The sequence below is a fragment of the Chlorocebus sabaeus genome, chromosome 10 (genome assembly GCF_047675955.1).
Source record: "Chlorocebus sabaeus isolate Y175 chromosome 10, mChlSab1.0.hap1, whole genome shotgun sequence".
Lineage (NCBI taxonomy): Eukaryota > Metazoa > Chordata > Mammalia > Primates > Cercopithecidae > Chlorocebus > Chlorocebus sabaeus.
Genome location: NC_132913.1, coordinates 10,302,713 through 10,314,998, shown reverse-complemented (window position 1 = coordinate 10,314,998; position 12,286 = coordinate 10,302,713). Strand labels below are relative to the sequence as shown.

The following is a 12,286-nucleotide window of genomic DNA, read 5'->3' as shown; positions in this document are numbered from 1 at the left end:
TAGGCCCCCTCTGTCCCACCCCAGCCGAGCGACTCACTTTCCCTCTTAGAGGTTTCTCCCCAGAAAGAGAAGGGGGAGCCTCCAGGCCAGCAGCAAAAGCCCCCGGGGAATCTGTTAGAAATGCACATTCTCAGACCTGCACCCCACCACTGAATGGGAGACTGCGGCGGGGCACCCCCGCAGTGCGGTGCCCGTGGCTTTCCAGCCCTGCTGAAGCTTCGGATGCGCTGGGCCACCACCCAGCCACTCTGAGCCATGAATAAAAGCCTCCCGCCTCTCACCGCTTTACTACGTGCCAGGGCCACTCCGAGCTCTTGAAGTAAATTCAGTTTATTTACTCGTTACAACCGTCCTGTGAGGCAGGCACGAGTATTAGTCCTCGTGGACTAACGTTACGGATGAGGCAAGCGAAACAGAAAAGTGAGGCGACCTTGCGCAAGGTCACACAGCCGGAGGCCGAATGAGAAGCTAGGCCGTTCTCCGCCACACCAGGGGCTCCTGAAGTGTGGTCCCTGGACAAACGGTGTTAGCATCATCTGCGGACTTCTTAGAAATACAAATTCCCAGGCCCCCGATCAGACCTGCTGAGCCCGAAACTCTTTGCGGGGACCCAGCCATCTGCAGAACAAGCCCTCCAGTTTGAGAACCGCAGCGCTGCACCCGGCTGCCTGAAGAGATATCCCGGAAAATAGCCGGAAAGCCTCACGCTCGCATCGTGGCTGGGGTGTTGGCTGGAAACAGGCCACTTCGCAGTGCGGCTCGGCTCCTGCCCACCGGGAGGCCGAGGACCGCGACCCGAGTAGCTCATGAACTGGGGTCTGCCGAGCTCTGGAGCTCTCGTAGTTTGATGGAAAGGAAGAAGCCTTTGCTGCGGCCCCTGCTGCTCTGGGCCTCGGCTGCTGCGAGGTGCTCCCGAGTGCACACCATCCGGCTCCTGTGTCCTGGCTCACCTCTAGCTTCCCTGTTGGGGCAGAGGCTGTGCAGGCGGATGGGGCAGCCAGCAGCCATACCAGAAAGAAAGGCGGTGGTACATGGGCACTCTCGGGCTCTGAGCTTCCCGGGCTCCCTAGTTCCACTCTGAGCTCTCGAACCCAATCCCGTTGCTATTGAGTAAATGCTTGTATTCCCTCCCCGGCTTCCGATGTTGAAGCCTCACCTCCAAGGTGATGGTACATGCAGGTGGGGCCTTTGGGAGGTATGAGGCCATGAGGGTGCAGCCCGCATGAATGGGGTTAGTGGCCTTGTGAAAGAGGCCCCAGGGAGCTTGTTTGCCCCTTCCTAGGAGGCAGGCCCTCTCCAGCCTCTGGATCTGCCAGCACGTTGACCTTGGACATCTCACCTTCAGAACTGACAGACATACCTTTCTGTTGTTTTTAAGCCACACCTTTCTGTTGTTTTTAAGCCACCTAGTTTACTTAGGGCATTCTGTTACAGCAGCTCACATGGGCTAAGACAGCCATCACGTACCCTCTCAGCCTAAGGACCTGCCACACTGCTTCCCACTGCACTTAGAACACAGACCAGAACCCTCCTGCCCCTACATGGTCTGCAAGGCCCTGTTTCAGGAGAGTCAAAGCGTAGGGCACAGCCCACCAGCGGGCCAGAAGTTCAGCTCCACAGGTCAAAATCTGTGTTCCTCAAGAAAAAGTGGCATGGAATAGTCCAAGTATTGTTTTGTGAAACTCGTTAATACGCACGTGTGTACTGGGAACACTGAAAACTCTGAGGATAATTCCGTTATCTGTCCCAATCCCCTCCTCCTCTCCCCTCCCCTGGCATCATCCTCCATCAGCAACAATGCCCTTCTTTGGGATCCGAGAACACCCCAGCCGTTTCCCAGCTCACAGGCCCTGCCAGTGCTGCTCCACATCTCCCCGGGAGCCTCATCCTCTGCCCGACCTTTGGCTCCCTGTCTCATGGTCTCATTTCAGCCCCATAAACTGACAAGGCAGGCGGTATTCCCATTTCACAGATGAGAAGACTGAGAGTCAGGGAGGTTAAGTAGCCTGCTCAAAATCCTACGGATCCAGGATTCCAACCCAAGACCTGAAGGCCCTCCCACTGTGCATGCCCTCTGCTCCTCTCACAGGGACATGCTGGCAACTTGAGAGGAGAGGGGGGCTTTCCCCGTGCGGGGTGGGAGGAGCACCATCCTTGGGGCTTGGAAGCTTCGGGAGAACACGGGCAGCAGGCATGGAGGAGCCACAGCTGTGGGCGCCATGGGCACACACATGATCAGAATGGACGCTGGAGACAGAAGAGCTTGGGAAAGTTGTGATTAGGGTAGGAAGTCTTCAGAGCAGGGTAGGGGCTGGGAGGGAGAGCAAGAGCTGGTAGGGAGGACTGTGGGTGGCTCATGGGCTGCTGCCCTGGTCTTGGTAAGAGATGATAAGAGACTGGGGTGGCAGTGCTGCAAACATGCTGACCAGCATTCAGCCAGCCCACCCACTGATCAAACTTCAGACAGCTGAGGCCTCCAGGTACAATGGCTATTATTAAAAAACAAAGACAAAAAAAATCCCAAGAAAGTAATAAGTGTTGGCAAGGAGTAATTGGAACCTTTGTGTTCTGTTGCAGGGAATGTAAAATGGTGCAGCCCCTGTGGAAAACAGGATGGTGGTTCCTCAAAAAATTGAACACAGAATTGACCCAGCAATCCCACTTTTGGCCATTACCCAAAAGAACTGAAAGCAGGGATATGAAGAGCTGTCTGGTCACACCCATGTGCATAGCAGCATCATTCACAATAGCTAAACATGGAAGCAACCAAAATGTCCACTGAAGGATGTGTGGATAAACAAAATGTGGGCTATCCATACAATAGAGTATTATTCAGCCTGAAAAAGGAAGGAGAGTCTGACCGGGCATGGTGGTTCACACCTATAATCCCAACACTTTGGGAGGCCGAGGCAGGCGGATCACCTGAGGTCAGGACTTCGAGACCACCCTGGCCAACATGGCGAAACATCATTTCTACTAAAAATACAAAAGTTAGCCGGGCATAGTGGCAGGCACCTGTAATCCCAGCTACTTGGCAGGCTGAGGCAGGAGAATCGTTTGAATCTGGGAGGCGGAGGTTGCAGTGAGCCGAGATCATGCCATCTCACTCCAGCCTGGGCGAGACTGTCTCAAAAAAAAAAAAAAAAAAACAAAAAAAGAAAAACAAAAAAAAGGAAATTCTGACACATGCTACAATATGGATGAACCTTGAGGACACCCTAGTCACAGGCCAAACACTATATGGTTCCATTTTTGGTTCCATTTTTATGATGTCCCTCACAGAGTCAGAAATGAGAATGGTGGTTGCTAGGGGCTGGGACAAGGGTGATATGGTTTGGATGTGTCCCTTCCAAATCTCAAGTGGAAATGTGGCCTCCACTGTAGTAGGGGGGCCATGTAGGAGGTGTTTGGGTCATGGGGGCAAGTCCCTCATGAATGGCTTAGTGCTGTCCTCAAAATGAGTGAGTCCTCTATGAGTTCACATGAGATCTGATTAAAAGAGCCTAGCGCCTTCTCCCTCTTTCTTGCTTCCTCTCTCACCCTGTGACATGCTGGCTCTTTCCTTCGCCTTCCACCGTGACTGGAAGCTTCCTGAGGCCCTTACCAGAAGCAGATGCTGAGGCCACGTACAGCCTGCAGAAGCATGAGCCAATTCTCTCTATAAATTACCCAGTTTCAGGTATTCCTTTGTAGCAATGCAAATAGACGAACGCAGGGGGATGGGAAGTCAGTGTTTAATGGGTCCAAAGGTTCGGTTTTGCAAGATGAAAAGAATTCTGGGCTGGGCGTGGTGGCTCACACCTGTAATCTCAGCATTTACAGGTGTCAGCTACTGTGCCTGAGGCGGGCAGATTGCTTGAGGCGAAGAGTTCAATATCAGCTTGGGCAACATGGTGAAACCCCGTCCCTACAAAATACAAAAAAATTAGCTGGGCGTGGTGGTACGCGCTTGTAGTCCCAGCTACTTGGGAAGTTGAGGTAGGAGAATCACCTGAGCCTGGGGAGGTTGAGGCTGCAGTGAGCAGTGATCATGCCACTGCACTCCAGCCTGGGTGACAGAGCAAGACCCTGTCTCAACAAAAAACTAAGAATTCTGGAGAGGGAGGGTGGTGACGGTTGCACAACAACGTGAGTGTACTTAACACCACTGACCTGTACAATTCAAAGAGCGAAGATGGTAAAATTTCTGCTGTGTATATTTTACCAGAGTCTAACAAACAAAAAAGCAAAACAACTCAAGGCCTGAGCCACAGAGGTTTCTTACAAATGTGCGTTTTATTTGCATTCTAACCCAAGCACAGATCCCACATACAGACTTCTTGTCTGCACAATGGTACAGTAACAAGTGCAAAATATGCTTTATTTCAGGTACAAAAATATGGCAGTAGGACAACTTCGAGCTCGACGCCCACCTCCCCAGGACCCCTCACACCCACCTGACCCATCCAAGGGTCACGCCACCCCGACAGATACTCCCACCACCTTTAGAGAAGAGTCACCCAATCTAGAGAAAGGTGCTGAGGTTACATCTTTAGAAAGAAATCACTTTAAATACACGAACATTAGAGAACACAGTAACTGTGCTTCCACCCAGCACAGGGAGGCTGCGGGGAGGCACCCCAAAGAATCCCCTTCTCTTCTGTGGTTAACCAAGCAAGCCCCACAAAGCTTTCCCCAGCAGAACACACCCGGCCCAGCAATGAGGCCTCAGGACAGAGCCAGCACTGTGACAAAAGAACTCATCCCACCTATCTGGACAGCATGAGGTCTGCAAGTGGGATCCGGACTGGACACCAGGAAGCTCCACCTGGCTCAGGCCATCAGTAGCTTTGGGACCCTGGCTCCCATCTAACCTCCCTGTTGACTTCCTGAAAACTGGGCTAGCGGGGGCCTCCCTATTGCTTTAGGGAGGATCAAGTGAGAAGCTGAGCAAATGCACAGAACACAAAGCCTGGCCCGTTAGCCCCAGCTGCTACCACTGCTGTTACTCGTGGAGAAAGGGAGCACAGTGGCTGCTGTCTGCCCCTGGAGTGATGACACCAGCAGTGCACAGAGGCCGGACAAGCCACAGGGGGCTGGATGGCCACAGCTGGACCTCACACCCATCCTGTGGAACTCCTTCCATTTGAGGCTGTCCATCCTCCAATGGCAGACGCAGAATTCTCAGGCCTAGGATACCCTTATGGAGGACCCGGGGCTGCCCCTCCAAACCACCAAGCTGCGGCCACTGTGAGTGGTCCCCTTTGTAGCAGGAAGAGCAGCTGGACACATGGGAAGAGGTTTGCAGGCTCCAGAGAAACCAAGAGGTCCTCCATCCCCAAGGCACCAGGTGGAGGTGAGATCAGGCTGCCCCTCCCAGGACAAGAGTGTGCGCCGGCCAGGAGGCCACTGCTGCCCACCACCGCTCAAAGGCCTTCCCCACACATCAACCCTGAGGGGCCTGGCCAGGGGATGCAGGCCAAAGACCCGACGGGTCTCCAGGAACAGGAAGCAGGCGGCAAGAAGGAAAGCAAAGGGCTCTGCATTCCCACCACAAGGCGGGGCGGACTCTGCAGGAGCCAGCTGGAGCACCAGAACCTTCCAAGGAGGGCTCGCCAGCCACACAGAACACGAGATGCGTGACAGGCAGGGTGAACGCAGAAACTGCCCCTCTGAGGGCTTCCCCTGCTTCCAAGCTCAAACCAAGTCGTTGTATTCTTTTACAAAAGCCCTTACTGTCTGAGACTTTATTTAAATCATCCAGCAGGGATGGAGGTAATGGAGGTCTGGCTCAGTAGTCAGCAGACTTTTTCTGTAACGGGCTAGATGGTAAATATTTTGGGCTTTCAGATCCAAGAGGCAAAATCAATGTTATGTTGGCATAAGAGCAAACACATTTCCACACATTTTTAAATTGATAAAATCCAAAATACAGTAATTGAGTACATATTTTGGTAAATACATGTCTACTAATAAGAATAATTTTTTTTTTTTGATGGGGGAGAAGACAATTGGGTTCAAAGATAACATTCCCTAGCATAAATCGGTGGCATACACAGGCAGGGGGCTGGGGGGGCCCATCGTGTGCTGGCTGACAAGGGAGTCACACTGCTGAGTGCTGATACAGGATGAGGGGTGCGGAGCCGATGATATGATATTGTTCTCTTTGATGAAGACCTGAAAACTTCCCTGACCCCTGCTGCCCACCTCAGGGCCCCTCAGGACGAAGGGCATGAGGACAGGTTCCCACTCTGGCCCTTTGCAGGGGGACACGCTTTGGTTGCCCCGTCGCAGGGCTGCCCAGCTGGGGCCCAAGCAGTGACCGCCCTTCCCCACCTCATCCCATCAGCTGCCCTGCACAGGGCAGAAAGCCCATGCCTCAGAGCTGCTTCCTAGGGACACTGCCTCTCGAAGGCCCTAACATGGCAGAGCCGGGGACGGCAGGTGCAGCCCTGGCCACTAGCACAGCAGCTGCCCTCAGCTCTGTTAACTGTGACCCATAGATTGGGGGAGGGAGGAAAGCCAGGAGAAGCTTTTGCAGAAAGGTCTGGAAGCTAAGTGGGGGTTTCAGGAGCTCTCAGGGTGCCCCTGGGCAGGTCCCAGGAAGAAGGCCTGGGGTGCCTGACCAGCACCTCACTGGCCCTCAAGCCCTGTCCTTAAGGGGCAATGGGAAGGAGGTGGCAATCAGAAGAAGGTACAAGCATTTCCTACTTGCAACGCTGGACTGGTAAGATGACACAGAGCATGTAACCCGAGGGGAAGTGCCTGTGTGAAACCAGTCGTGTGGAAGATCCACACTAGAGGCCTTGTCCTGCTCTTGGAGGCCTCGCCCAGTGCCACTTACACTCTAGAAGAGCTAAGGTCGCCAGCTTCATCCACTCTCCAGGAGGTCACACAAGATCAAAAGGGAATCATCAAGCTACAGAGGGAGCCTGTTTTCCCCAAATGCCAAGGGAAGAGCAGCCATCTCCACACCTTGCCAAGCTAAGGCTGCTTCTGGCTGTGCTCATGGCAAATTCAGGAGTGAGGGAACGGACCCAGGTACACACGTAAACATGTACATGTGCACCAGTGACACAGACTGTGCCTGCACTGTGTCTGCTCCCTGGCTGGCAAGGAATATCTGGGGGCCCCTATAAGTTTGCGGAGGAAGTAGTCAGCCCAGTTAGGAGCCAGGGCTGATTCCCAAAGACACGATGGAGACAATCTGACTCATGTCAAGAATCATGCCGCCTTGCACTGCAGGAGCACTGGTGGCACTGTGTACAACCAGGACAGGTACACATGAAGGTCTCCTGCCTGTTATGCAATTTTCAAAGATTTTTTTTTTTTCAAAAAGACAGAGATGAGTCTCACTACGTTGCCCAGGCTGGTCTCGAACTCTTGGCATCAAGCGATTCTCCCACCTTGGCCTCCCAAAATGCTAGGATTAGAGGCATGAGCCACCATGTCCAGCTTTTTGTACGATTTTGATGGAGGGAAAAATGGGAAAGCCCTGGTGCCCCTCAGATTCATTTCATGGCAGGTTGGTGCCATCTGCAGAGATCGCCAAGCCTGTACTTGTAAGAGGAGGAGATGGAGATCCAGAGAGGCAAAGAGACTCATACTGAGCAAGGGTCTGGGATCTAGGACCTTCCCTGTCCCTCCTCCTACATCCCAGGCAGTGCCAACATCTAACCTCCCACCCCCACCCAATCATCCACTGTTTTCCCACCCCCTCTGAGCGCCTAGGGGCTTTCTCCCTCTGCTCCACTGACAACAGCCTAAGAGGCTTTTCCGTTTATTTCATCGACTTGTTAATGATTTTCAGATCTTCAGTTACTCAGGCCAGCCCCTGAAGCAACGCTGGACTTGGAAACTTGTGACCCTGGCTGGCTCCAGTCCGCTGCTGGTAAAGCCCTCTCTAGGTTAATAGCTTTGTGTAAGGGGCTCCAGGCTGCCTGGGCAAGAGGTCACTAGGGCAACGCTTGACCTTTGTTTAGGACCCTGAGCCAAAGCCTCGACCTCCCTACCCCATCCTGTCTTTTCCACAGGCATACCATGCCCCTCCTCCAGCAAACCGATCATTCCTCCATTCAACAGCCTCTGTCCCTACATCAGGAAGGGACAACCTGGTAAAGAGGAAAGGGTTTATCTCAACCTTGCAAACAGATACCCCGCAAAAACCGTGATCACCTAAGAGTAAGGAACTCAGCTTTGGGCTTCCAGTTCGAGACGGTGGCCTGAGCACAGGTGTCTGTCTTATTTCCCTCTAGGGTTCACTGTAAAAAGAAGCTGCAGTTCAGAAGCCACAGGTTGGTGAGAGTGCCCTGGGAAGAGCTGTCCTGCTCAACAGGCCAGGACCTCTGGACTCGCAGGAAAGACCCTGGACAGCTGTGGGAAGGGCTGTGGCTTTTCTCTATGTCAATCAAATGAAAAATAAAACCTGGAGCTTTCGCTCATCCGACCCCTGTGAAAGGGATGAGCTGCTACATTAGGCAGCTGAGACACTTTGGTACCAAATTACCATGTGTGCTTTTTTTGGGCATTTATTATTTTCTCTTCTTTCATAAGCTATAAGCTTTAACTATAACCACAAGAAGGTAAGAAGAGCAGATGCCAGAGGCATGCCAGAAAAATGGGAGACTCTACTAATAGCACACTTCAGGTAACAGACTTTTATTACATCTTCTTTTGGAACTAAGAAGTAAAATATTAGTCTCCCACACTTTTGAGAATTAAAATTGAGCCCACTATCATTTGGCCTTGGTAGTGACATCACTTGGGTACAGTGATGACAGCCTGAGGGGCTGGACCTCAGAAAACCAAAGGTCTAGTTCTGGTCCTTCCGCTGTGTGACCCTGTGTGACCCTGAGCACATTATTCCACTTCTAGGTGATTCAGTTTCCTCATGACTCATTAACAGGAAATCATTGGTCTTGACCTTCCTCTAAGGACTAGTGTGTGGAGCTAGAACATGCACCAAGAAAGACTGGGAAACATTGGGGAGAGAGAGGACTCGGTACCGTTGACTCAGGTAAAGAGGGAGATAGCAAGAACAGAGTAGAAAGGCAGCGTAAAACTGGTGGAACCAAACACAGACTAAGAGGAAGGAAAAAAAAAAAAAAAAAAGGTAAGCTTCCCACCACCACCACGTCCCAGGAAAGAAGATCCAGTAAGAAGCAGAGGCCTTTAGGAAGGGTGCCAAGACAATTCCGTGGAGAAAGCATATTCTTCTCAATAATCAGCAGTGGGACAAGTGGAGATCCACAAGCAAAAGAATGAAGCTGGACCCCTACTTCATATCATATATAAAAATATACTCGAAATGGATCAAAGACCATTGTGAGAACTAAAACTATACAAGTTCTTAGAAGAAAACATAGTCATTAATTTTTTGACCTTGGATTAGGTAATGGTTTTCTAGATATGGCACCAAAAGCACAAGTGACAATAGAAAAAAAATAGGTATCTTGGAAATCATCAAAATTAAAAAGTTTTGTGTCTCAAAGGACACCATCAGGAAAGTGAAAACAATCCACAGAATGGGAGAACGTTTTTACCAATCATATACTTGATAAAAGACTAGCGTTTAGAATATACAAATATCTCACACAACTCAATAATAAAAAGAAGGCCCATCCCTGGTAGTCTAGTGGTTAGGAAAACAGAAAACTTAAAAAAAAAAAAAAAAAAAAAAAAGACAACTCAATTAAAAATTGGCAAAAGATCTGGATAGACTTTTCTCCAAAGAAGAAATATGCATGGCCCATAAGCACAGGAAAAGCCACTTTACATAAGTAGCCATCAGGGAAATGCAGATCAAAACCACAACAAGATAGCACTTCATAGTCATTAGGTTGCTAAAAGCAAAAAAACAGATAATAGCAAGCGTTGGTGAGGATGTAGAGAAACTGAAACCTGGATACATTGCTGGTGGGAATGTAAAATGGTACAGCTGCTGTAGAAAACAGTCTGCTAGTTTCTCAAAAAGTTAAACACAGAGTTACTGTAAGACCTAGCAATTCCGCTCCTATGTATATTCCCAAAAGAAATGAAAACATATGTCCACATAAAATCTTGTAGAAATATGTTCATAGTAGCATCATTCAGAGTAGCCAAAAAGTAAAAACACACAAATGTCCATCAACTGATGAATCAATAAACAAATGTGGTCTATCTATACAATGAAGTATTATTCAGCAATACAAAGGAATGAAGTACTGATACACGCTCAACTTGGACGGCCCTAGAAAACATTCAGTGGAAGAAGCCAGTCCCAAAAGAGATATCACATGATTCCAGATATATGAAATGTCCAGAGTAGGTCAATCTTACATAGAAAGTAGACTCATGGCTGCCTTGGACTGCAGGAGTTGGGAAAGTAGGGGAGTGACAGACAAAGGGTACGGGGTTTCTACTGGGGGTGATGAAAATGTACCAGCGCTGATTGTAATTCTGTGAATTGATTGTGGTTCTGTGAATTTACTAAAAACAATAGAATTGGACACTAGCAATGGGTAAACTGTATGGTATGTGAATGATATCTTAATAAAGCTGTTAGTTAACCTGCTCCCCGCTTCTCCTCTAAAGAAGGAAGAGGAATCAGGAGCCTGTCCTCACTCTATTCTGTAGGAATGCCATGGCTATTATCCAACAGAATGACTAACAGAGCCCCTTTTATTCTGAAATGTCCTGGTTCATATGATAAATTCATATCACTACCCTATCACTATGTGCTACCATGCAGGTGACTTTGCTCCTCTGAGCCTCGGCTTCCTCATATATAAAACAAGTTCTACCCATGGTAGACCCTGTTTTATTCTGGTAATCCTTCAATCTAGCACTTCATTCCACAGAAGCTCCATTTAGAAGCTATGACATCCCATTCAGGTGGTCAGAAGGTTCCCATGAACCTCAATTAACAAAGAGCTGAAGCCCTGGGCCAGCAGAGACCACTGGATCCCAGGAACCAGAGGCAAGACCAAGACAAATTTCTGAGTCTACCGCAGTTACTGACACTCAAATTTCCCCAGAGTTAGGTCATTAAGAAAGACAATGAACCCATTCTGATGCAGGCAAAAGACCCTAAACAGAGCCCCTACAAACAAACAAAGATAAACGTTTAAGTGAGGGGCACCCAGAGAAAATACAATGTTCCTGTGGCAAGTTTAGCAGCAGTTCACCAAGGTCTTCTCTAACTTTCTATAAGTCCATCCAAGAGGGCCTGGTATTGTGGTGGTCAAGGTCATCTGATGACACGATGGGATGCTCATTCCTAATCCTCCTTACCCATGATTGCCAGGAAATAAAATAGTCTTTTTCTATTACCAGCCCCCTAACCGCCCCACAAAGGGCCTCAGAACTAATGTCTGTGAGAAAGGCAGTGCACATACATTGTGACATCTACCACGCCAAGGCACCAGTGCAGAGACAGGAGCACATCTTTGGGTTCTGCAGCAGCAAATCCTTAGAAACAACGTAGAGAAGAAAGAGGTAGAAGGCACAGAATAGCCCCACTCCCATCAATTCATCCAAGAACAGGAAAGGCGGATGTTGACCAGAGTCACGGAGAAGGGAAGCAAACCTGAAACAGGAGAATGAGGGCAAACTGCTCCCATCAAGTCAGCAGTGCTGGCCATGCAGCCAACTCCCAGAGGAGGAGGTAAAGGTAGCAGCTTCCAGGATGAAGCAGAGCTTTCTCTGGAGGCAGGAGAGTGGTCAGAAGGGACCAATACAGGTGGTACCAAGATACCCAATCAGCTTCCAACTAAGGGATGAGGGGTTTCAGAGCAGACGTCTCCACTGTTTGCCCTTTTAGAATGTCAGGGTTGGACCAACGGAAAAGAACAAGGAACCACTCAAAATCTGGAGGCCAAGAGGAAGGGAGAAAGGAGCCACTGGCTTTCTGTACACCGTACTTGGTGTCCACAGGCTTCTGCTGGTTGGTGCTCTGTAGCTTTCACAGACTGGGCAGGGTCCCTCCTGGCCTCAGCTTGCCTGGTGAGGCCACAGCTTACAGTGAGGCAATTTCTACATCCATGGGGATCCACAGGGCTGGGAGCTGGAGGCAGGTACAAGGCCCACTGCTGCTCAGAGTCCGCATTTCAGGATGATGTGGTAGCCATCATTGCTCTCGGCTGCAAGAGAGAAACACTGAGTGTATTTCACAGGAAGAAAGGTGCAGTGCCACAGTACTGGGGAGTCTCAAAAGGCATGCTGTTAGGGTATTAGCAAAGACCACCAAAATAGGGCTGCATACAGCAAAGTGTGCTGGCAGAAGCAGGGATCTCACAGGCCTTGACATCTGCCTCGTTTAGTCTTTTTG

General features: G+C 50.0%; 1 protein-coding gene across 1 annotated transcript in view; it reads right to left on the bottom strand.

Moving 5' to 3' along the window:
- Positions 1-4,256: 4,256 nt before the first annotated feature.
- The window catches only part of TFCP2L1 (transcription factor CP2 like 1), a 69,706-nt gene continuing 61,676 nt past the window's right edge, over positions 4,257-12,286 (bottom strand). The window contains exon 15 of the mRNA XM_007964687.3: positions 4,257-12,098. Coding sequence (XP_007962878.1) covers positions 12,052-12,098 — 47 coding nt within the window. The 3' untranslated portion in view covers positions 4,257-12,051. The remainder of the gene's footprint in view (positions 12,099-12,286) is intronic.